The 25,310-nt window shown below is 39.2% G+C and overlaps 2 protein-coding genes and 1 long non-coding RNA gene across 3 annotated transcripts; 1 reads left to right on the top strand and 2 right to left on the bottom strand.

Moving 5' to 3' along the window:
• Window positions 1-3,935: 3,935 nt before the first annotated feature.
• Window positions 3,936-14,683, bottom strand: LOC137100605 (trichohyalin). The gene is made up of 14 exons (XM_067478477.1): window positions 14,598-14,683; window positions 12,109-12,218; window positions 11,698-12,029; window positions 11,245-11,411; window positions 11,022-11,108; window positions 7,798-10,749; window positions 7,532-7,676; window positions 7,226-7,331; window positions 6,637-6,793; window positions 6,395-6,481; window positions 5,964-6,050; window positions 5,451-5,589; window positions 4,883-4,974; window positions 3,936-4,589 (listed from the first exon to the last, which is right to left on the bottom strand). Exons 2-14 carry the CDS (start codon window positions 12,186-12,188, stop codon window positions 4,533-4,535), a joined length of 4,488 nt encoding a protein of 1,495 aa, XP_067334578.1. The 5' UTR covers window positions 12,189-12,218; window positions 14,598-14,683; the 3' UTR covers window positions 3,936-4,532.
• A 715-nt stretch (window positions 14,684-15,398) lies between these two features.
• Window positions 15,399-16,712, bottom strand: LOC137100606 (uncharacterized). Its single transcript, XR_010910941.1, has 3 exons — window positions 16,630-16,712; window positions 16,368-16,494; window positions 15,399-15,491 (listed from the first exon to the last, which is right to left on the bottom strand). It is a non-coding gene; the product is annotated as an uncharacterized lncRNA (long non-coding RNA).
• A 3,878-nt stretch (window positions 16,713-20,590) lies between these two features.
• On the top strand, window positions 20,591-24,194 carry natd1 (protein NATD1). Its single transcript, XM_067477479.1, has 3 exons — window positions 20,591-20,790; window positions 21,916-22,034; window positions 22,635-24,194. The coding sequence occupies exons 1-3, from the start codon at window positions 20,691-20,693 to the stop codon at window positions 22,749-22,751; spliced, it is 336 nt and encodes a 111-aa protein (XP_067333580.1). The 5' UTR covers window positions 20,591-20,690; the 3' UTR covers window positions 22,752-24,194.
• The last annotated feature ends 1,116 nt before the right edge of the window (window positions 24,195-25,310 follow it).

Raw genomic sequence — 25,310 nt, forward strand, 5'->3', positions numbered from 1 at the left:
TGGGCCGCAGCGTTTGATCGTCTTTCAGCTGATCAGCACACATTCTTACGATTCATTTCAAGTCTTTATGTCATGTTGTGGATGTCCCTGTGGAGACAGCGGTCGGGGCATAAGTTGTTTATTCAAGACTCAGGCAGATATTAACCTGTGGTGTGCCTGTGGCTCTGGCAGGACACTCAGGATCGTACTCCAATTGTAATTGTGCTATGAACTAAAGCTACATCAAGCACAGTCAGTCAACACTTTGTTTACCTCTTTAGTTATTGGTTTCAACCGTCTAGAGCCATTTTTGTAAATGACAAGTGTTTGCAGTGTTTTGTTACTGGAAAATGTTATAAAAACATTATAAAGACACTTAAAATTATAAATGAAAACATTATATTTTAGATAATGAGGACATTATGTGTTTATATGGCCATGTATACGTAGGATAAATTAAGTAATGATATGATTCGATAATAACATAGTTAAGCTGTGTTCCAAATTGTGTAATTTCAGAATGAAATTGAATGAATGAATGAATATTTTTGTGTGTCACACACCTCAAGGTGTCCAACTCGCATAGGCTGACAGCCAGTGTCTTACTAGCTGCATAACCTTCAGAGGCAAGGGAAAAATAAGGCAAGGGAAAATTTCAAGACACATTAGTACTAGATACACCTAGTCTCCCAGCTGTAAACCATATACCTTAAACATGTGGTGCTTCCATACGCCGACGCTAAGCTTTTAAACCAAAACTGAGCCATGTCAAATGTCTTATGTCTATAAAAACAGGTCATAATCTACATTCATCTGCCATGTTACATATACTATAGCTCTTATCTGCCACTTTCTAGAAGCTCGTGATAAAAAGGACAAAATGAATAACCTGGTCACTAGCTGGCCATTCTTCCCTTCGTCCATCCGTTCTTTTAAGTTTAATAAATGTGACTAAAGGATTGGAGAGGCTTGCTTTGGTCCTGTGTTTAAATGTTCACTCCATATCACACGTTTTATGAGCCACAATCACCAATTTCAGTGTAGTTATTTTAATAACAGCAGAGGAAGAAACTTTGCTGCAAAAACCAAAGTGCTTGCATGCTGGTAACTCAGCTGTGGTCACAAGGAAAACAGAGAACAAACACAAAAGCAAGATATACAGTAGAGAGAGCTTCTGTTGGCAGCCAACATCGACAAAAACAACCTGTGAGTGGGGAAGAGAGGCGTTGTGCACCCACCCAACAAATACAAGTGCTGCATATAAGCAAGACACAGGACTTGTTTGAGTGAGCTGTTCACCAACAGCCCTGCTCCAGTTAGGGACTGTGTTCCAGATCGACCTAATCAACATCCTGCCTCATCATAATACAGCGTTCTCACCTCGTAAAACAGCAGAGGGAGACCATGTTATTATAAAACAACTTGGACTGGATGTTGAATCCAGGTCCCTCCAGCTGTGAGGTGACATGCTTAGTCAATCAAAAACCTTTGTATTATTCCTCTCAAGTGTAATTTAGCAAGAAATGACTGCATAGATATTTTTTTTTATCATGGTGTTTATGTCTCCATAATAATCCAGGTGAAAAGTTGAATATCTTGTGCTTTAGAGCCAAGTAGAATAATGAACAGAATAAAACTATTTTAGGTTATTGATAAAATCGTCAGTCTTACTAACAGCAAGTTAATAACCAATTGAAATATGTGTCACATCTGTTTTTGCTCCAACTAAAAGCTTTCCTTGTTTCTGCAGTACATAGAGTTGACCGCATTAAAGTTCCTCCCCAAACACCAAACAGCCTCATCGTCCTCCATGCTGAGGGTGGTGTTGTCAAACTGACGGTTGGTGCCAAATTTATATTTGTCTCAGGTGAACAACATGCGAATCATCCATTGTCATGGAAACACTGACAAGTTTGAGTTGGAGCAAAGGAGTTTCATGTAGGTTATACGCCTCTGGACTTTGTTTTGTAAAACTGAGATCCAAATTAAACACAACTCTTTGCTGTTCACACCAATTTGAAGATGCAAACACAAACAGTTGTGTCACTTGTGAGGGCAAAACTAATTAGCGTTGTGGTTGTGTGGTGCAGTGTAAACACGGCTGAAGGGTAACATGGGGTTGTGTTCATCATTGTTGGGTTCACTGATCAGAGCAGCTACAGTGCTGGTTACAGTCATTGATCTTTGCATGACTAAATGGGCCACTTATTTTTACAGCCTGAGCAGGTGCACCTGAGTACTAGTGTTTGTACAACAGCCCCTGATCAGTCATCAGGCCCGCAAGGATTTGTAGGGCAGCTCGAATCAGAGCAACCCCTGCAGGTGCACATACACACAACTGAGTTTACATTTTTCCAATGAAAATCACTATAGTTATTTGGTTGAGTAAATGGCAAAATTGTACTACAAACGGATTAAAAGGTGATCGTGAAGTTCAAAGGGTTTCTTATATTTCTCAGATACAAATAGAAATAATAGAAACAACAGTAAAATCCTGCAAAGCAGTTAGACTGAGGATGGCAGAAAATGAATATTTTCAGATTATTGATAGAATAATCAGCCAACTTTCTTATTATCAGGCTATTTATATCTACACAAATGCAGAAAATAATTAAATGGACCTGAAAAGAAAAGGAAAGATTTTGAAGTCAAAGTTTAGCGTCATCCCAACTGCACTTTCCGTCTATCCCTACTACTGGTTTCTCCTGTAGTGGTCCTACTCCCCCTCTGTCTCCCTCTCTCTGTACCTTTCTGCAAGTGTCCTCAGCTTTGGAGCTGTGTGTTTTCCAACATCGGCTACTGTCCCTTCCAACCTGCCCAATGATTGGTTGGTTCTTGTTGCTCTTTTCTCTTTCCACTTTCCACTCACCTCAACTGGTCATGGCAGGCCCGAGCCTGGTTCTGCTGGAACTCTTTTCATCGAGCGGAATTTCCTCAAGGGGGATTTGTTGGGTTTTGTCTACATTTCTGTATCTCAGTGTCTTGAGATTACCATGTTCTGAATTGGTGCTATATAAAATAAAGTTTAAATCAATTAGTTTGAATTAAACATCTGGCACAAATGCTGATTAGAATATCAGTCTAGACAGAGATGCATTCATTTTAGTTAAAAGTATTTGATTGTCAAACTGGTTATAGATACATTTTTTGACAATCAATTGTTTCAGTTCTAGCCCAACAGTTTGGACTTTGGACTTTTCTTCCAGAGCATTTGATTACATGCTACAGTTTTCTTCACAGAAGATAAAAACATCTGAATCAGCACAGCTAAGAACTGGAAAGAATCAACCCTTACACCTATTCAAATCTTGATTTCCATCAGTGAAACTTTGAAATTATATTGTATAAACTTTAGAGGCTCATTTCAAGTTTATGTTATGTTTTGACATTGGATGAAAATTAATTTATCTGGCTCAAGTGGAAAGCCACGTTTTTACTCAGAAAATGTAGGGTGCAGAGATCCCAGTAATGGATAACATCTGAGCTGTTCCACTCGTCTCCTCTGTACGACAGGTGTATGAAGTATTTGTCACCGGTGGTAGTTTGAAGTTTGTTATCACTTGATTTTGTAGCTCTACTTTGTATTTCTAGCCGCTTAATTTAATGTTAGAATCCAGACTATCTCACAAACATGATGATTAAAGCAGAGCTTCATAGTGGGAAGCTTTAATTCAGTCTGTTTGGTGACGGTCTAGGCCTCACATTCTGTTGTGTTTCTGCCTAGTTGGCTACACTATCATCCCATAATGTTCTCTGAGCTGCACCAGGTCTTTGTCCTAAACTGTTTGCACGTTTAATTTTACTCTGTGAAAAGCACAAAGTGTCACTTTTGCATTTGAATGTTTTCCAAAAACACAACAGTCAAATTAAAATGTAAAATAAAATCTGAATGCTGGCTGAATAAACATTATAGAGGGTTAGGATGTAATCCCTTTATTTTATGTCGTTTTGGGTGCATTATTTTACAACAAAAAACAAAGTAAATCAACCATCTAAATTTAGTCTTCCAGTTTTCCAGCTACTGTTTGTGCTAATTATAACAGCGACAATGAAATTCCAGTCTTTTTTAGCCATTGCAGAACAGAGTTTAAGGATTAGGAACAGATGCACCTCTGTTTCAAAGTCTTGTCTTTGCTACGAGACTAAAGCTGTATTATGCTACACCTAGTGGTACAATGTGTAAACAACAGTTTCTATGACAACACAATTACATTTTAATGACACAACAGAAAGTTTGTCTATATTACAGTGTGCAAAGAACTGAGCTGTAAACCAACATATAGAGATCCCTTTGGTGTGATTATTCTTTAATATGTGAGATATTTAAAAATTAATCTACCGGGGAAGAAAAAAATGTTCCCTCTAGTGGTATTCTGCTGTTTCTATAAGTCTCACATCTCACACACGCAGAAAATCTTCACCTGACTGCCATTTTTCAAAGCACAAAATAATAATTCAGTACAAAATAAAACACAGATTGGGTGACAAAAAAAAAATGTTACACACAGAGTGACACAAACACTGCACCTAACAGAACGTGAAACATCTTTGGATCAGAATGAATCAAACAACTTCATTCTTTCCTGGATAGACAGGCCCTCTTTCAAACTCTGCAAACAAACAAACAACAACAAAAGTGTTAAAATAAATATTGAGCATTTATTAACTGATAGCATTGGACTTTCTGAAAGAGCTTTGCCACAGCTAAAGTGCTAAAACTCTCCACCTATGAAGATAAGTTGTGCTTCACTTGTGCTTCTTACAATCTGCATCACTTGGGTGTTGTATTACTTTCATATTAAACCTAACAAGTATGTCGAAATGATACGTTTTATGCTTTCCAATATACCCAGCAGATCTGTAAAGTGTCCATAAGTCCTTATCATGCAGTGGCATATTTTACCTTTGACCTCACTCCTCTGATCTTACACAACAGGGAGGATTTTTCTGCTTTCTTCAGCAAAGCGCCATTATTTGTGTTTGTTGCCGTGTCCTCTGAGGAAAGACAGAAAAGCAGGTAATTAAAAGGGATAGTTTTGTGCTCACTTGCTGTCTTAGCTTGAGCGGGATGAAGAGATTGATACAATGTCCTGGTATTGCAAGTGGATTTTGTTAAGCCTTTCTCTTGCTGTTTCCAGTTTTTAGGCAAAGCTGCCCTACTGAGCTGCTGACTGTAGCTTCATATTTACAGACACGAGGGCAGTATTAATCCTCTCATCACTCTCTGCAAAAAGCAAATGAGTCCTTTTCCTTGGATCTAAACACATATTTAATTTGGTCAGAACAGACATTAGTCATTTATAAATTGGCAGCAGTATTTGACTAGTATAGTGTTGACTAAATACATTTACCCAAATGGCGTACTTCAGTACAGTTTTAAAGAATATTTGTACTTGTGTCTTTACATTTTGTCTTACGTTTACTCCAGTAACAATCAGAAATGATGTAGATGAAGAAAAAAAGTGTCTCACTAAAGTGCTGTCCTGACGTATCCCTACTTGAAGACCATGTGGCGAATTTTAAATCCCCAGTTGTGTTGACACGATGATTGAGTTCCTCCTGGCTGTTCCTATAAAGATACTTCAGCTTGTTCTGAGCGTATATTTTATCCTATGACACACAGAAAGATTATTTCCCAGAAATATGTAATATTATTAATCAGGGTACAGTAGTAAAACATTTACATCCAGTGCACATTGTTTTAATATTTCTCAAACTTTGTGTAATTATTAAGTAAAGGAGATGACACAAATTACCACAACTTGGTTTTTGTTTCACTAACTATCTGTTCAGTTCTGTAAATACAAAACGATTCATCTTTTGAATGTGAAAGATTCTAATGTCATCAGACAATAATCACGTGCACGGCCGTACGCTCATTCATCAACCTGGAGCTGGAACTGAAGTATTTTTTGATAATTCTAAAACTGCAGTATTCGCTTTTATTGCAATAATATTGCCAGATGTTAAGGAAATTTCAGTACCATTCGAGCAATCTTCAACTCCTCTCTGAGAGAGCGAGCTTCCTGTCTGAGAAACTGCATTTCTGCCTCCCTCGCTCGCAGAGTCACCTGTAACATGACAAACAAAGCTTCTCATTAGCACAACACGATAAAGTACAGATTATGGCTCTTCAGTAATTCATTTGTTGTCCGCAATAAAGGAGAGATGGGAGATAGGAGTACAAACATTTGTCCAGCACTATTAAATGCAACATTTTTCTGCCTCTTCAGTAAATATACTGTACATTACTTTAATTGGTTTACTTGAAGATAAACTATTTGTAAAATGAACAAACATACACAACTCGAAATCAAAAACTATATAAAACTCATGTTAGCAATTAAACACCCAGAAATGATCACAACTTACGTTTAGGTCACGGTGTGGGACGAATGCATTTTCAGACACTTACCTCCATCTCATAGAAGTCATTAATATGTGGAGCCATGTGTGACTGTTGCCCATTTAATGAATAGTGAAGCTGAGCCATTTCATCTGCCTGTATTGTAAAAGATGGGAGGAGACGCAGGGAGGAGATAAAATGATAAACTGATCAATTCTATAAATGACATTAAAAATACATACACATACTGATTGTGCTACCTGGATGTAGATAGGTGAGCTCAAACTGAATATTCTGAAAAGTGTTTATACCTGCTTCATTTTCAGCTCCCGGTTGTCTTGTTGATACTGCAACAATACTTTCCTCTCACCCTGCAGCTCTTGGCTCAGTTTAGAGTTTTCCAGACACTTCTGAGTGTGCTGAACCGACAAAGACTCGAGCTCCTTGTGCAATAACTGGATCTCCTTCCTGTAATGGGCAAAACAGAGAAAAAGTATATACAGGGTGTAGTGAGCAGAGCGTCAGATATTCAGTTCAAATAGGCCAAAGGGGAAAATGGACTTTCCAGTCGTAACATAGCATCAACATTAGAATGGAGACTGAAATCACTGATTGGACCAGAAATAGATAAACAGGCTATTTCAAGGACAGTTTATGTTTGAAATAAACTCTTAAAGCAATTCATTTGCCAATAAAGACTTGAGTCAAAAAAAGTGAACAGAATTATTATATGAGAAAGGAGGCATTTCCTAATAACTTGTGCACAGCATAGTTTATTTCCAGAATTCGACCTGGGGTCACTCTTATCGAGAATTTGATCTTACACACCTGTTCTATAACCCCTGCAGTGATTCTACAGTAGTTTAGTGCAAGAAAAAAGACAAAGCATGAGACACTCACTCATATTCAGTGTGCAGCTCCTTAATGTCAGCATTCTCCCTGATGTGCTGGGTCTGTCGACATTTCTCCAGCTCCTGTTTATGGGCTCTCCTCATCGCTACAATGGCTGTTAAAAGACATCACATGACAACTGATTGGTTCCCATAGCTAAACTAGTTCCTACTGATCATCAGTCAGTTTAAACACCGTAAAAAAATGTCTGCAACATAAAACATAAACACAGTAAAGTTTGAATTCTAGTTTGCATTGACTTATTTGGCATTTAGCGATTTTATTTTGTGTGGTTTTACACTGAAAAGCCTTTACCTGCCATTGTGGCAGCTGTCTCTTCCTGCAGCAACTGGTCTTTCTCCTTCACAAGTGCAGCTACCTCCATCTGATGGTGCTGCTGCAGATCTATCAGCCTGCTGTGGACGTCCTCCATAGCAGTGAATCCTCCATCACTAGACGTCTATATTGACATTCAGATATTGTTTTTTTAAATTAAAATGTTTCATAGTGGTTCTATTTCCGAATACTCCAGTGTCAGAATCAAAAGAACAAGTATCTGACACAGAAACAGTTTTTGTTACCTGAAGTTTTTCAGAACCCTTCTCGTGAGTCTCTCTCACTTCTGCTGCAGCACTTTCCCCAAATGGTTTTCCAAGCTCCTCTTTTGTTTTTCTCTCCATCACAGTCTCCTCCGGTGTGGAGGTGGAGGAGGTACTTTCAGAGTAAGGACGCCCCTCTGTGCAGGATTCTTTCTGTCTCTCTCTCTCACAAGACTTGGTGTAGTAACCATGCAAGTGCTTCATCTCCTCTTCATGGATATGCTGCAGTTCCTTAATCTTCTCTTGAAACTCTGTTTCCAGTTTTTGCACCCGCTCCTCATGATAATCCTCAATTTTCTGAATATCTTCTAGAAGTCTTCGGTTTCCGGTCTCTACTGACATTATCTTTTGTTCTGCATGCGCTAGCTCTTCTCTCAGCGAGCTGTTTTCCTCCTGAAGCTGACATATGGTGTTATTAAAAGCCTCTTGTACATTCAGTAATGAGATATCCTTCTCTTTCTCCAAAGTTTGCAGTTTTTTCTGCAACACCTCATTTTGCTGCAATTCCTGCTCTAAATCCATGTACAGCCTCTCTGACAAATAAATCAACTTTGCATGCTCCTGCATCCACTTCAGGTCTTCTGCACAACCATTTCCACCATCCCAGTCCATACTACACTCACTGACATCCTGACACAGCTGGCGCAAGAATATTGCCCTTCTTTGCAACTGGGATGTAAGTCTTTCTAAGCAGTCTGGTTCTTTCTCTTCTTCTACCTTTTTGTCATCACAATGGTCCTTTTCAGCTGGTTTTGCAGCTTCTTCTGTGCTTCTGTCCTCTTCCTGCACTTGTTCATCATAAGGTGCTAACTCTGGGGGACTGACATCTGCCAAACCTTTTGTTTGATGCTCCACTTCTTCATCATTTACCTGAGTCACACTCTCATGTTTCTTCAGTAACTTTATGGCAGCATAAACAAGCTCAGCTTCAACAAAGACTCTGCTGAAGCCCCTTTCTAAATTCTCATGATTGTCACATTCTAGCCAGCCAGTGTGAGTCCTTCTTTCTGTTTTTAAGGCTAGTCTTTGGGAGATTAAGCCTTTGTAACTTTGTGCCATACCCCCCTGATCCTGTCTTGATACCAGGGACAGTTGTCCCTGTTGGCTCTGCAGGACAGACACCATTTTGTCTACCACAAATAATTCCCTCATTAAACACAACCCAACACTTTCTGTCTCATCCCCTGAGGATGATGTGTTAGTGAGGGTACAGTTGCTCACAGCTCCTGCTAATATCTCACTATTGAGAATTTTGCTTTCTCCTCTGCTTGAATTGTAGGAATCATGCTGCAGCTTCTCCGCATCTTTTCCTCCTTGTTGAAGGCAGGCAGCCACAGTGGCTAGTTGCTTTTCGAGGCTTGTAGCATTAATCGGACTGCCTTGCAGCCTCTCTCTGCAGGCTTGCACGATGTTCAGAGCAACCTGAAACCTGCCAGCCAACATCCTGCAGCAGTTCTCAGTCTCCTGAGCAAAGCGTTGGCTCTGCTTGGCCTTACTGTGAAGCAGTAGACTGAGGTGCTGGGCGGTGGCTCGGCTCTGAGTGAGCTGGGAGCAGAGGTGGGGGTCCTGGCAGCTGATGTGACCCTGGTGTTCTTCCAGTCTTTGTGTGAGGTCCTTTAACTTCTCCTCAGTCACATAAAGCTTGGTTTCAAGGAACTGGATCACTGACACAAACCTTTCTGGGTCATCTCCTGCAGGGACATTGAACTGGTATGACGGATCAATTGAACGAGACCGACCTCTTGCATATTCACAGTTGCTGTCCTGAACAACATTTAAACTATTTGAGTTGTTAGATAGTTGGTCAGTGTCTGTTGCCACTGATCTCCTGTCATGAGGCTCAGTTGTTTGTGGCTCTGAGGACTCATCCTTCAGCTGAGGAGAGGCACAGGTGCACACTTTTAAAATCTCGTTCAGCTTTACTTCTGTCTCCTCTAGGCTATTGCCTAAGACTTCCATCTTCAACAAAACTTCACTCAGCTCTTGCTCCTTCCTGTCGAGGAGTTTCTCGTAGCCTTCTCGTATATCCTGTGTTTCAGACTCCCTTTGCTGGACCTTCCCCATTGCAAGCTGCAGTTCCTCACACACTCTCTCATATGAGTGTTCAAGATTATAGTAATGTGTCTCTTCTGTTTTCAAGCGGCCCTGCAGCCTGCTCACCTCCCCATCTGCCTCATTTAACTGGTTCTGTAGCTCTTGACAGCGTCGGTCAAGCTGCTCTCTTTCTTCTTGAAGTTTCTGTACCGCAGACACCATACATGCCAGCTCCTCTTGAAGCTGCTTCTGAGCCTCTTCAATTTCTCTCGTCAAACTTTGAGTTTTATTCAAGCTTTCCACCTGCTGCTCAGTCCTGTCCAGTCTCTCCTGAAGCTCTCGTGAATGTTGCTCAGCCTTCGCCAGGTTGGCAGTCAAGCTCCTCCGTTCTCTGTCTTGACTTGCTTGAAGGAGCATGAGGTGCTTCTGAAGGCGAGCCTCTTTTTGAGCCTGTGCTTCCTCATTGGCACAAAGTTGGGTTGTCAACTCCTGGAGGTGTTTCTGCAAGCGTTCAGCCTCCTGCTGGAGATTGTGATAACCCTGCAACTCCTGCTGCAGCTGTGTCAGGCGCGACTCTGCCTCTCTCCTCTGCTCCTCACTGATGCTGAGCTGGGACTTCAGGGAGGCAACACAATTCTCCCAATCCACCTGCTGTTCATGAAACCGCAGGCGATCCTGCTCTAAATGAGCTTGTGCAAGTGCTGTCGCATCACCTGTGACCAGTAACTGTGCTTGCTGAGCTAAGAGATCGACTCGCCGCCGTAGTTCAGCTTCTCTGGCTTCCTCCTGGCTCATCCTCTGTGCCTCCAGCTCCATGCGGAGGTCACGGTTTATCTTCTGCAGCCGCTGTATAGCTAAAGCCTTCTCTGGTGATGAGCTGGAGTTTGAGTACAGACCTTTCTACAGGAAAAATATGAGATTTAACAAAGTGTGTTTTGCATGGTATAAGTCACAGTTTCTGCTATTAAATAAATAATAAATTATTTTATTATCTATTAAATAGAAAAACCTTTAGTTTTCAGGTATTGTTATAGTAGGACAATGTGTCTGTAACATGATTGTGAGGGGCATATGTGCATCTCCTTTAAACCAAGTAGCAACACTGAAATTAATAAATATCCTTATTTTAAGTGTCTTTTATGTGATGCATGTAGGCAAACCGTTTCACTTACATGGATTTCTCTCTCCTGTTGTAGTTCATCCTGCAGATTCCTGTTTAACTGCTGGAGTCGAGACAGTTCCTTCTGTGTTTGTTCCAGCTGTGGAGAAAAAGTGAACAAACTGTTACTCCAAGCATTAATTTACATTTTTATACTTTTAGGTGACCATGCTTTGTATTTTTCTTGATCTAGCTGTCTTTATAGTGAAATTGCCTACACACAGACATAACCTCACCTCTCTGACAAGCTGCACAGTTTGCTGCTCACCCAGCAATGTTCCCTTGTTTTTTGTGTCTTCACAGGTGGTGTTTATTGATACTTGTTGCTCCTCACTTTGTGATGTGGTTTTAACATAGCTGTCACTTCCAGTATCTTTAGCACATGATGATGCATCTGTCACATCTAGTGCACAAAGGCCATGCATAGAAATAAATACAACGGGATGTGCAAAACGAGCAAAATTTTAAGATTTAAGCATTTAATTCAAAATGCTAATCTTTGAGGATTTAAGTAAGGATTATATCCACAATTATATTAACCATGCTGATTATACTACTCTATACAAGTATAAATATATTTCTATAAAAGAAAAACAAAATACAGGCCTACAAAAAAGGAATCTAGTTAAATATAAAAGCAATTACTAAAAAGCTTTTTCCTATTTGCCCAAGTTTGTTTAATGACTCACCAGTTTGTGTGGTTGCAACAGCAAGAAGTGGACACTGATGACAGGAAGCCCCTTCATCCTCCTCCACTTGGTGTGGAGGATTGATGGGAGACACAGCAGAGGAGGCAGAGGGTGAGACAGGGAGGAGAGGCAATGCACAGCTTCCATCAGCAGATCTCTGCTCTCTTTCTGGATGCAGTTTGGTTTCTTGTTTTTTCTGACGCTGATGTGAATCCTCTGCCCACTCACCAGTGATCAAAAAACTGTTGGGATTTTCAGCCTCTGATAAGACTTCCTCTGATTTCTTATCTGGTTCCGGTGAATTCTGTTGAGGGTTGTCCTCTGAAAGTGAGCTGTGAACAATACACAATAGACTTTGTGACGAATCTGACAAACAATTATGCAGCACTTAAATAAAACAACTGTGTTTACCTGGTGAGGTCAGGTGTGAGACTAGGCCTCACATTTTTTAACACTGCTTGGACCCAGTTGCGCTTCATCCCAGAGGTCATCGCACAAAGAGTGTACACACCATGTCTCGTCTATGAAAATGGAAATATTATTCATGATAAAACCTTATAATGAAAGATAGTTGATCTGGTAGTTTATGGTAGTGTTTAAGGGAATCGGCATGTTGGATTACCACAATGTAAACCTAAATAAATTAAATAAGCTTGACTCCCGCTGCCAATAAATGGTTTTAAATTAATATTCATAATTATACTGTGTGTTCTCATTTGGAATTGATAGAATTGATCAGATACTTGTTCATTGGAAAATTAATCTTGTGAATCCATTTTTTAAAAATAGGTTGTTGTAAAGACAGTTTGGATGTGTGCTGAGCAGTGAAACAAATTAAGGATCAGTAGTAAGAATAATAAAAATTGGTGGTTTTGTATCAGGTGACTGCAGTGTAATCCAAAATCAAACCAGATTAAATGATGAAAAGATGATATCTCATACAACAACTCAGAATTTTCCATATGAAGCAATGGCAAGGGCACAATCAATTAAACAGCATTTCTTATTTAAGAATCTCATCTTTGAAAACAAATAAATCAACTTCAAAAAAGGGCAAAAGACACAACATATGCCGAAGGTTTTTGGAAAGCAGTCAGGGTACCATCGAATTAGGTGTCTCCATTGAGATGGCTCCTGTTTTAAAAACAAAAATTACTATTATTTTTAATCATGGAGCACTTAACTGAACTTAAAGAAAGAAACATTAAATTAACACAGCAAAGTCAAATAAAATTATAAATAACCCAATTTTGACTACATAAAACAATGACAACGTAATAAAATGCAGACACAGATCATTATCAGATCCTTTTGGAAATCTAACTGCTATGAAGGACTTGTGAAACGTAGAATCTCAAAATCAATTCTAAAACATACTGTGAGTCAGTGTCAGGAGGCATAAACAGGTGCGATAAGGTCTCTTCACCTTGTTCCAGTCAAAAATGAAACTATTTTTACAAGTAATTTCCAAGAGCATGTATAAAAAAAATACAATTTATCCCAAGAGAAACCTTTAATAGATACTATACATAACAAAAGAAAATGATGACATATTGTCCTAGCTGAAAAATGCCTGCAGATGACAACTTTTGGTGGAACCTTCAGTTCAGATTATGTTATCTTGTTGCTCAATCTATGGAGTTTGTAATCATTTTCCAGAGCTCCCCCACATGACATCATCTGAACTTCTAAAAATGAACAAAAAAAAAGAGTTTTTCAGCTAAAAGCATACAAACATTTTGATATAGTGAAGTCAGAAGGAAGCTTAAAAGCATTTAATGTATAGAGCAAGTTAAAAATCGGTCACCTTTGAAGAGAACCATTTTAATGCAGAACCTTTTTCTTCCAACGTGACCAAGCCAAGCCAAGCCAACTTTATTTATAAAGCCAGGATAACCATCTCCTGCAGTATCTAGGAAAATCGTTTTTGGTCAGTTTAGACAGCTGATGAACTGATGGAGGACAGGATAAAATGCAACAGCCTTCTGGAGCTACTAACACCGTTTTTATGAAGGGTTATACTTAGTCAGCAACGTTTCGGTAGCTGGTACATCTCAAAGTGACATGAATGGCAGGACTCGAGGTTTCCTAGCAGAACATTGCCCAAAGTATCACACTTACATTCTTCGAAGAAGAAGAAGAAAAAGAAAAAGAAGAAGGCTGTGCAGGCTGTGACACCAGGTAAAAAAAGACACAAAAAAGAGCCCACGAAGACAATAGAATTCCAGAGATGCCACATGAAGAATCTTTGGTAATTCCTCAATGTGAACAGAAATTTAAGACTAAAGCATAACAATCAGTAACAGAAACCAAAATCAGTCTTTTCTATGTTGTTACAGCCTCAGTGCAGAGACACTAAATTAATCCCCATTGATGGATTAGGTCTACTGGGCACAGAAGGGTTGGGCGTCCCACGGGCCAGAGCTTCTAAGGCTACACGTGTGTTTGAATGAGCTCAGTTAAGAGACAGAAAATTGTTAAAAAAAACAATGTGAAGCTATCTAAAATGACACAAAAAGATCAAAAATAGACACAAATATTCCCAACACAAATGTAAAATTACCACCAAATGACCTCAAATGACCAGAACGAAATAGGTGGAAGGTCTTTCTACTCGTTTGTGTCCTTTCTCATTTCTCATTGTCCAACCGTGTTCTTTAACACTACCACAAAGGAAAATGCACACTTAGAAACTTGTAGTAGAAAATCTAAAATGAGCACAGTAATGACTTCAATCTCACTCTGGACTCTGACTGGTCAGGCCACCACATGCTAGTTATCCTATATGTGCCTGTAAAGAAGCTGAGTGATTTTATGTTAGACCTAATGTAAAATCACAGCAACCATGTGAAATTATAGGCACCATTCATGCACGATTTAAAAGTGTTTGAGCAACTCACATGGATTTGAAATCCACAGTTCTTCTGAGTCGGGTAGTCTGTGATGTCAAAACATGTGGTCAGGTTTATCACACCATCCACATTAGATGCCTGAATGAACAATCAGGAACAAGACAGCTTAAAGGAAAAGTAATAATATATGTATCAGAAACCTGAATTTGGACATTCGCTCACAGTTAATGATGAGTAGTAATGTCATTGTCAGTAGTAGTGGGTTTGAGATGTTATGCTGTGATGTTTTGAGATGATGTGTTTGTACCTGTTTCAGTGTACTCAGTGAATGTCAAGTAAATTTCTGTGTATTTATCCTTTAGAGTAAAATATGCGAGCGCACCTCCTCAGCTACTGGATCTTTGTAGAACCCCAGGATTTGGTCGGTCAGGACAAACCAGTGTTTCTGCCACTACAGAAGACATATTCACAGTCAGTGCAGAACAAGACAATGCACTCCTCAGTTTTTAAGTGACAGTGAATTGTCCAGTTCACCTGTCCAGATGCATCCTGCTGCATCAGCCATCCTTTATAAAAGCTGAGTACGTCCGGCTGAAGAAGAAGTAATTTGTTTATTTGTTAAAGAAATGGCTCCCACTTCCCATATAAAAAAAGGTCTAATCCACAAAATCTGTTCCAATACTAATAAACTTCATGATTCCCTATCTGAATTTGATTTGTTTGTTTATATACACGTTGACAATGAAAATACTACAGTATGCAGATATAGTGATAGAGCAAAGCTTCTTATTTGCAATAGCAAGTAAGAAAAGCCCACACTTTGAGACAGTGTGTCATGATCAGACTCACAATAACAGAGGCCTCAACGTTTCTGCACTTGAGAGATTGGAGCCGGCGGTAGAAAGGCAGGGACGACCGAGAAACATCAGGAAGAGTTCGTTCCTAGCACAGAAAAGAGATTTTTTGGGGGGGGGGGGGCTTTTTGTGCAAATTGTCTTTTCTGAAAGAAATTACCTGAGAAGAAAGGATAGCAATTTATTTCTTAAAGTTGTGATTTTTAAATAAAGTAATGCAAAAAATAAATGTATGAATTTGGTTTAAGAGCACTTTTAAGAGATACTTTTAAGAGTCCAGCTGGTAATAATGCTGATAATTCTGGCAAAACAGAGGGCTGTCTGATTTGAATCAAAGGATATAATAGTGCCATAAATAAACATCTGACACCCTGCAAGGAGTTAAACATCCCGCTGACCATGTAAAACCTCCTGATAGACTGAACCCGTTCCCTGGAAACAAGTAGGATGATGCTAATGCATCCAATTATTTATGGACATTTAACAATAATCTAAAAACATCAGACCAAAGACGCATCAGAAGTTAGAGATGGGGTTAGTATTGGCATTTTTATTCTAAATGAAGAGGGGATTTCTCAGCAGCAAAGTATAGTTGGACTAAAGAGTTGTAGGGGGTAGTGCACAGAACTACTAACATGTTTTGGTTATTTTCTTAAAACTGGATCCGTTTTAACCAAAGAACAAGCAGGCAGACCACAAGTGACCACACCATCCGACGATCAGTGCATCAAGCTTTGTTCACCGGATGCAACTTCATCTCATCATAAGACTCAGATCAGCAAAAGCACTGTCAAAAGAAGGTTGCAGTGATCTCAGAGGAGGAACAGCAGTGTCTTCTTCGTGGGGGTCCTCTTAAAAACAGGACAGCATGGTGCACACAGACCGTAGACTGTACTGAGTCTGTGGAGCTTTCTGCATTTCAATTAAAGCACTGCAGTACATATAAGCATTAAAACACAAATACCTGTTTTTTTACTGCGCAGTGAGGATTACATGCAGTGGTGGAAATCAAGGAGAACGAAGACTCAGAGGAGCTTCCTGTTTTCATTTTCCCAGCATTGCTGTCACCGCCACACTGGTCTTTGTCATCCCTTAATGCCAAAAACATAAATGGACAAAACCCGTTAATACTGACTGCAGGTTGCTGCTATCTATCATTTGTTTCAAATAACAGCAAGACATAAAGCAACTGTGAAATGAAAACTTTCTTAAAAATGACAACGCACCTTATTTGTTCCTCCAAGGATGCCAGAACTTTCTCTTCTGTGGATTGTCCTTTTAGTTGAGAACTTGCATGATCTGTTTCAGTGACATCAGTGAAGACACAGGATGGTATATAAATAGTAATTAATAAATCTAATTAATTAATTTAACAACTCTTCTGTTGGCAAAACCAATGACAGCATACAAAAAAGAACATTTTTAGATTCATCAAAAGCATATACTGTAGGACGTGACATAAAATCACCATCTCCAGTGGATCTTTGGTCGAGTCTGCTGAGAGAGCGACTGCTTCTCATAAAAGGAACGGCAGCAAGAGAGGGTGTATGCAGGGAAGAGAAGCTCCGGCTGCTGCAGAGGCGGAGAGCAGATCTGGCTGGACGAGATGCTTGTCTGGTGCCCTGTTGACCGAAGCTGTGTTGGTAGGTGAGGCTGTCCCTTTTCAAACTGCCACCAACTTTACTGCCACCACATGTCAAGTCGCCACCTCTACCGCTGAGGCTGTTAACCCTGGGTTTAGTCGTGCTGCCAGTTTGTTTAGCTCCACTAGATGCAGGCACTGCTGAAGCTGCTTGATCCTTTGGGATGGAAACAAACAGAGGGATATGCATATTGAACAGTTTGTCGATTAATTTATCCAAGTACCTAAAGACAGAAAGCTCTGTAAGTTTTTTTATTTGATAAGATTTAAATATCAAACGTCACACCTCCTGCTCACTCTTGCCCAACATGGATTCTTTCAGGCATAAAATCCAATCACCAGAGACGAGCACCATTAATCCCCAAGAGCTCTTAATTTGCTTAAGTACCATCTGACAGACACTGTCACACACAAACTCACACATTAAACTTAATCACACTTGAGCTCTGGAGAGCCATCGGACACAGGCAGTCTATTCCAGTCTCAGTGGAAGCAACCTCCCTAACTGCAGAGGCTATCAATCTGTGGCCGGACCACATGACTCAGAAATCAATTATAAGAGGTTCAAAGAGTCCTGACGAAGCGACTTGTGCAGATTTTAACTGCACTGACTTCTTCAGCCATTAAAGTCTACATAAATCGAACTATGTGCATGCCCGCCAAGCAAGAATATGCACCCAGATTGTGTCCAACATAACCTGCTAACAAATGAATTAAAAAATAATGAAGAAACATTTTCAAAAGCACAATTAATCTCAGCCTAATCGCTGTGGGCAGAGGGAAGTTGTTAAAACGGTCAGGCACAGATCAGCAAGGACGTTTCCCAAAACACTTCAAAACAAATCAAACTGAGAAATTTGTCTTTCACTGCTGTGCAAACCCAGGAGAACACAAAACGAAACAACAGCCACCAAAATATGCTATAAACCTGCTCTGTTTTGTTTGTGGTAAGCTTGTTGAAGAGTACGGGTCAGTGGCCCCAAATTATAAAGGAACTGTTAAGCCAAACAAATAGTGTTCTAAGAATCATAAACTGGGAGAGTTACTGTGTTATTTAGCCATCACAGGCTTGATTTTCACAGCAGGTTTTCTATCACAGCGGAGCAGCAGCCCTGTTACTGCGGGAAAATGCTGTTTTCAAATGTTTTTATAGTGTATATATCCATAAATTAACAATTAGGTGAATGTAAAACTATACAAACAGAAATGAATGGTGGTAGTGAAAGTGTAGCTAAATTACCTGAGCAGAGTTTATTGATTTGAAGATGAGCTTGGGGTCTTACCTTCCCATCTTTCTTCTGTGCAGGTTTGCTGGGCTTACAGTTTACCAGGGTGTCATGCCACCTGCTACAGGTAAGATTAAGACAGGTCATCATACATGTCTACTATGTATATTTGTTAGACAGCATGTGAACAGCAAATGGATGTTAGTACAAGTTAGTGTTGCTAATGGTACTTTCAGAAAGCAACAATGATACCTTATGGTGCTGGGTGTTACAAAGAAGCAAAGATTCAGCCCAATTCAAATCAAGTGCTAAAGTCAAGTTCATGGTGCCAGTACAGTACAGTACAGTACATGTACCAGGTAAATGTTAAATAAACAAACGTCATATAGCTTCTGCTTGTATCTGTATATAAGTAAACACACCACTTAGTTTATGAGGCAGCTTACAGCTTACTTACTTTTGTTTCTTGGACATCTTTCCCAGCGAGCAATGAAAATACACTGGACGAGTCTACGCTACAAGTGAGAACTTGACTGATATTATTGATCCATCTGTAAGAAGAAGTACACTACCGCTCATCCAGGCAAAAGCCAGAGGACAAATCGCAAACGGCTCTATAGCACAGTATTTCAGAGAAGCACACACAGTCAGGAACACACACACATACAGACTTAATCCCATGCAGAGTTGACAAACTCTATTAGAGGTTTGTAGGGTTAGGTCAACAGCTTTACAGGATTACTACACAATGGTTTAAGTAAACCTGACGTACCTGTCCTAATGTCTAGAAGTACTCCAAATGTGTGTCAACATTATATGAATGTATAATTTTTATTTCTTTGTCAGCACATTCCACAGTGATTGCAGTAAAGGCTCACTCACATATTGATTCGGCTGCTGATTTTGCCGCTCGGCAAATGGGGACACGGTGGATCTGTGAGCCGGGGCCCGATGTGACCTATTAAAAAAGATCACTTAACAATCAGCAAATATGTACGAATATAGCTAGATTGACACAATATTTCACCATGAAATCACAATCAGTTGTTCAAACAGTGTGTAGCAAAATAATAAAATAATATGATTGTGACATAAAAAGAACTGGAAAATGCATGTAAGCTAAATGCATGCGTAAAGGGGTTTATTGGACTGTGCATTTTACTGTGTATGCAATCAACATAAGCACCAAAAGAAAAAAGCAAGTAAAATTAGTGAAATTATTTATTTTTTTATACAGTAGAATACTTATTATAAATACCTATAAACTATAGAACACTGTGTATGTCATGTCAGTTTAACACTTTGTAAAAGGAAGTAATCAATAAATATGCCATTTTATCAAAACAGTAGGAAACCTTTCTGAATATGCAACCCAACTCATTGAGCAGGTGCCGGTCGTATCTCGTTGCGATTACAGCATTGCCCTGTTGATGGGGCTTCTGACATGCACAATCGGACGCCTCCCTATGATCCACAACGCGTAGAACGTTTCAGTTTTAATTTGCCAAAATGGGCACAAGTCACAGCACTCTTTAGATCTCTGTACTGGCTTCTTGTAGCTGCACATATCAGGTTCGTTTACTCTAACATACAAAGTGGTCAACTCAACAGCTCTTGTCTAATTCAATTCCATCATTTAGATCTACAGTCCCTCCCATCCACTGCGCCTTTCCAACGAACAGCATCTGGTGGTCTCATCCCCACACAAAAGATCCCAAGCAAAACTCTGGAGCTCAGTTGCGTCAATCCAAATTTTCCAAAAACTGCTGAAAACAGAACTCTTCTGCAACTTCCTATGCACTTAAATAAAACTGTTCTTTCTGTTCTTTTTTGCACTTGCATCACCTGAAACTGAAACACTTTTTCTTATTAAACTTTTCTTTAAGGCGTTCTCCTTGACTTAGATGTTTGCTTGACTTGTCCTCTTTCATAACTCGATTTTGGATAAGCGACTTATAAGTGCCAAATGACTAAATCTAGCCGCTATAGATAACCTCAACTGCCAATGACAAAATTACACATCAATGTTCACCAAAAATGCCAGTTTGTTTTGCTAAATCTTAATCAACAAAACTACCTTTAGGATGACCCTGGCTCAACCCCTTTAATTATTCTGTGCATCGTTGCCTGGCTCATTGCTTAAGCCTTTGGCAGCATCTCGCCACAATAGCATGTGCTTTATATTCATATTTAGAATGTAAAAAAAAAAAAGAAAGTGACATTTTGCAGTTTTATAATGGAATTACCGTGATTACGTATTCTCCGTTTCCCGGCGCTGATTGGCCGAACGTCACGTGACCTCACAGCTGATTCCGTTGGCTGAAGTCTTTTGCGTTTATCATTTCTTGTAGCCATTTCTGGTTAGCAACGCTGGAAAGAACCATAGCGCAGCAGTCCTCGTCAACTTTGGCAAACTACAATGGCACAGGCAGCACAGGCAAATGCCTTGGACGCGACCAACTCTCAAATCCAAGTGGAGCACGATAAAAAGCGTCGACAGTTTGTCATAAGGCTGAATGGTAAGCTCACCATGTAAACATTAGCACGCTAGGTGGCTAGGTTGGCGTAGCGCTAGCTTTCTTTGCTGCTAACATCGTCGCCGTGCAGTTACTCGTAGCTGTAGCTGCCATTTCAGACACAGGGGCGTCATTTATTTCCCCTAGTAGAAATGTCACGTCTTTATTTAAATGTTATTTGGGGTTAGTAATTGAGCATAAGGTGGTGCTAAGTTACGTCCAGTGCAAGCGTAATTTCACCAGTTTGTTGTTGTTGTTGTTGCTGCTGCTGTTGTTGTTGTGGGGTTTTTTTTTTGGTCTTCACTCTTCCTCAAAGCAAATAAGCAACCTTCATTATTACCCAGCTGCAAAAGGACGTTTGTTTATTCGTGAACATCAAAAATTCCCTTTCCCAGCCTTTACAAGTTGTGCATAAAACACATAACTTTTCATATACCTAGATTAAATATGCCTTCTATTATTCATTTAATGTCTATATTAAAGTATTTATACACTTTTTTTCAGGTTTAAAATTGACTTATGTTGATTTTTTGTTATCATGTGCATATGTCCCAAATGGTGGAAGCCATTGTCCCCTGAATGAAGATTGTTATCAGTCTCTCTCCACCCGGCTACATCATCCCTATTCCACAAACATGTGTCTTTACCTGGTTAGGGCATGTGTTGTTTTTATTTGTGTGTGTTGCTGTGGCACCCAATCACATGGGAACAACTGTGCCTTTTGTTTTGTTTCACATTATCCATTTTGATCCCTTATTGAGCAGCCATATTGCAGTATTCTATGGAACAATAGATCTCAAGCTCCTGCAACTTGATCGGTAACTTACCTAGTACAAATAGCTATAACTATCCAGAATGTATCCTCTTATTATGTAATCTAACATCCATGAAGATGGTATGCTGCAAGTCCCTTCTAGAGTAGTGGTAGGGTGGTTGTTTCAGCAAAATTCATATTATTCTGCCATAGTAACACGACTTTGAAACACTAGTTGTTGCCTGTTAGTAGTAGCAAATAGTAGTATGGCCCTGTCAAGGTGAGGCTGGCATTGTGGTCAGTTGTATGAAATTGAGTAGGGTGGAGATAAACCTAACAACCAAGAGCCAAGTCAGACTTCTTTATGCCCTCAGGATCTCATGATCGTGCAGTTCTTCTCTATGAATATGTTGGGAAGAAGACTGTGGACTTGCAACACACAGAAGTTCCAGAAGCTTACAGAGGGAGTGGAATTGCCAAGCACCTCGCCAAGGTAAAAGCCATAAAGACTGTTATTTTTAATTAATCTCAAGAGGGAAGAGAAGGTTTCTTTATGTTCCATCTTCAATTTATATTGAAATAGAATAATTGAAAATGCATATATATTAAACTTGTTCACATGCACAGTTGTTTGGGTTATAAATGAAAAACTAGAATGTGTTAATAATAGTGATATGGTTTGTGGCAACCTGCTAAATGACTAAATTTAAATGCAACCTTTAGTCATTTAGCAGATGCTTTTATCCAGTGGGTTTTCACTTAAAGCAGTTTTGTCACATAAAGATAAAGCTATTAACCAGAACCTGCATGCTTGTTGGCTCACTGATGCTGATGATATTTATTCCATTCACGGCGAAATTTCAGAACAGGTAACAAAAGATAATTTGATACTCGATAGTATCTAAGCAATTCGGTTGCTGCCATGAGAGCATTGAAGTTAGGTACCTTTTCCTAGCATAACTCATACAGTTGAGTTTTGAATATTCAGTAGACTATGTTGTAAATGTAAATACTGTAAAATTCATCAAAGTGATTTAAATGTGATTTTTTTTTTTTTTTTTTTTTTTTTTTTTTTTTGCTTGTGTGATGACAGGCAGCCATGGACTTTGTTGTAGAAGAGGATCTAAAAGCCCACTTGACCTGTTGGTACATCCAGAAGTACGTCAAAGAGAATCCTCAGCCACAGTACTTTGAACACATTTATCAATGACGCCGCATGGCTCCGACAGCGGAGGCGAAAGAAGACGAAAACTGTATGGCAGCAGGTTTTACAAGCTGATATACAATTAAGGACCTTCCAGGTGATATTGAACAGGACAATAAAATAAATCCAGAGACAAGCGGGCTCGTGGTTAAGACATCACTGAGGTGAAAAGTGAGTTAACAGGTCAGTTATGTATGTAACACAGGGATACACTCTCGCAGAAACAGAAGTGAATGAGCTGGTCACGACTTGTAAACATAAGCAAATGAATTAACCAAAGTTCAAGCCTGTTACCTCAGATAAAAACCTCCAGGATGCATACTCATCACGGACTTGAAGCAAGGGTCAGACATGTAATGTAAAACAGATGTGAGTTAAACATACATTGCAAATTGACTTGTCCTCAGTGCTACAAGATGACAAACCTAGGTGTCTTTCACTGTGATGTTTGGACAGAAGTAATGATGGCTTCAACTGACAACTTTTTATATTGCTTTTTCTTTTTATATTTAAACTGTGCATTTTAGGGTGAAAATACTAATGGATTAGTTTGTGAAAGCTAACACATTTTTGAGACACCAAGCTGCTCAAACATTTTTTTTTATTAACTGCAAAAAAGTATAAGAATAAATTTAGTTTAGTGGGAGATTTGTTTGATGTACAAATATCTTTTATTTTAAAAACTTTTATTTCCACAAATGTGTAACTTGGCTACACTAATATTATTCGCAGTGTAATATTTTTACTGTTACTATCGGAGAAATATTAGGTCACAGGTGAAGGCATTTATAAACCAAAAAATACACCCTGGAAAAGCAATCCTGACCAAGCCTCAAGACTAAATTAATATTGTTTTGTGGTCACTGTGTGGTTCACTGCTGAAATGGGAAAATAACTTTGCTCAAACCAGCATTTCAGAAACAGCACTGCTGTATTCAGGGCATTTAAATTCTATGTTTTCAAACTGTCCTTCGCTCTGCTTCAGGGGATGACACCAGGTGTCTGAAGCACCTGGTGTAGCACCTTGTTTTGTTTTTTATCCACGAGGCTTCTTTACTCGGTTGATGTCGAAATGATTTCTCATCACAAAAATGTTATTTTACTGACAAAACGATTCATTGTGGTTTTGCTTTATCGGCTCCTCTGGAGCATTTGCTGTTGACAATCTTAGGTGCAGAAGAAGAAAATACTTCAGGTTACTCAGCACACACTGGCAGGACAAACCTCATGCAAGTCAGACTCGTATCTGGTTTATGGCTCATTGAGGGGTGAGTTCAGAAATCTGCTTTCCCTTTTGTAAAAATGTGTAGGTGACACACCTATTGGGAGGCCAAGGCATTATTTAGTTTTTATGTTTGTATTTGTGTGGAAATGTACCAACCTGTGTCATATTGTTTTGTGCTTGAAAAAAATGTTTTTTCATTCTTGTAAATAAAATATTCACATTAATGATGTTTACGTTTGCAATTGTACATTAACAGCACAAAAGATGCACATAGTAGAAATAGCATGACAAAGTAGAAAGATCAAATCCGTCATATTCACAAGACCAGGAAGATATCTGCCTGATGATATTTTCGTATGGATGGAAGAGGTTTTATTGAAAAGTCGTGGAAAGCTGGGCCTGCAGCTCTCCCTAAAATACACAGGGCATTCTGTGGAAAGCAAACAAGCTGGATGCTTTGTTAGTTTGATTTAATGAATGTCTTATGGATGCGAAGGAGAGTTTATATCATTCATAAGACATTCATTAGGACATTTCTCTTCTCATTAGGACCTTACTGCGTTAAGAGACAAACAGACTGATGCAGCTGATGCTGCCCCAACAGCCCATTTGATTGGTTTTCACATGCATCCAAAATAATTTAACTCTTTATTGACTGGAGCCTTTATTAATATTTGTGTGCTTTTGTTAAAGGCTTTTTAAGCACAATCAAATCATCAGGAGGGGCTAATTTCCGGGGTCCCCCCAGTCATCCTTGAAAACTATGAAAACCTTAGTGAACACATGGCATATTTTTGTGATGCCATCTGTTGAAAACTACTGTCAACATCCACTGTTTAATGTTTATTTGACATTTACTCAACATGGTTGGATTGTGAGACATTGTTGTCATGGGCATTTTTTACTCTTTCTGGCCTTTTTGTGTCCGTTTTGGACTTTCATGTTTCTCCTTTTGTTTTTGTTTTTTGTTTGTTTTTTTTAATCATTCTGTGTGACTTTGTATAAAGTGTTATTTTAAAATAACACTTTATACAAAGTCTCTCTCTTTTGTCAGCTCTTTTGGCTTATCCTGTGAGTTAAGGGTCACCACAGCGGCTCATTTGTCCGCATGTTGATTTGTTAAAAGTAGTCTAGGAGATGTGAGGTCTTAAAGTTAAAGAACCTGTTCTACCATTAATGTTGCATAATCTGTGATGACTGTATTTTGATCTTGGTTTTTTATCTTTTTGCTGACTGTACTGATGGTGCAGTGTCATATTGCCACAGTAACGTACAGTAAGAATGGGCTGAAATTAGATAAATATACACAGGAGTAATGCAGTAACATAGATTAATGTGCT

Source organism: Channa argus, chromosome 15, assembly GCF_033026475.1.
Source record: "Channa argus isolate prfri chromosome 15, Channa argus male v1.0, whole genome shotgun sequence".
NCBI classification, from domain to species: Eukaryota; Metazoa; Chordata; class Actinopteri; order Anabantiformes; family Channidae; genus Channa; species Channa argus.

What these genes read in the sequence shown, in the direction of transcription:
- LOC137100605 (XM_067478477.1), bottom strand. Translation starts at nt 12,188, where the DNA reads ATGACCTCTGGGATGAAGCGCAACTGGGTCCAAGCAGTGTTAAAAAAT. An exon ending in ATGACTTCTATGAGATGGAG is followed by an intron (nt 6,051 to 6,394) that starts GTAAGTGTCTGA and finishes GTCATGTTACAG; the next exon opens with GTGACTCTGCGAGCGAGGGA. An exon ending in AGTTGAAGATTGCTCGAATG is followed by an intron (nt 5,590 to 5,963) that starts GTACTGAAATTT and finishes TGTGTGTCATAG; the next exon opens with GATAAAATATACGCTCAGAA.
- natd1 (XM_067477479.1), top strand. Translation starts at nt 20,691, where the DNA reads ATGGCACAGGCAGCACAGGCAAATGCCTTGGACGCGACCAACTCTCAA. An exon ending in GTTTGTCATAAGGCTGAATG is followed by an intron (nt 20,791 to 21,915) that starts GTAAGCTCACCA and finishes TTATGCCCTCAG; the next exon opens with GATCTCATGATCGTGCAGTT. An exon ending in TTGCCAAGCACCTCGCCAAG is followed by an intron (nt 22,035 to 22,634) that starts GTAAAAGCCATA and finishes GTGTGATGACAG; the next exon opens with GCAGCCATGGACTTTGTTGT.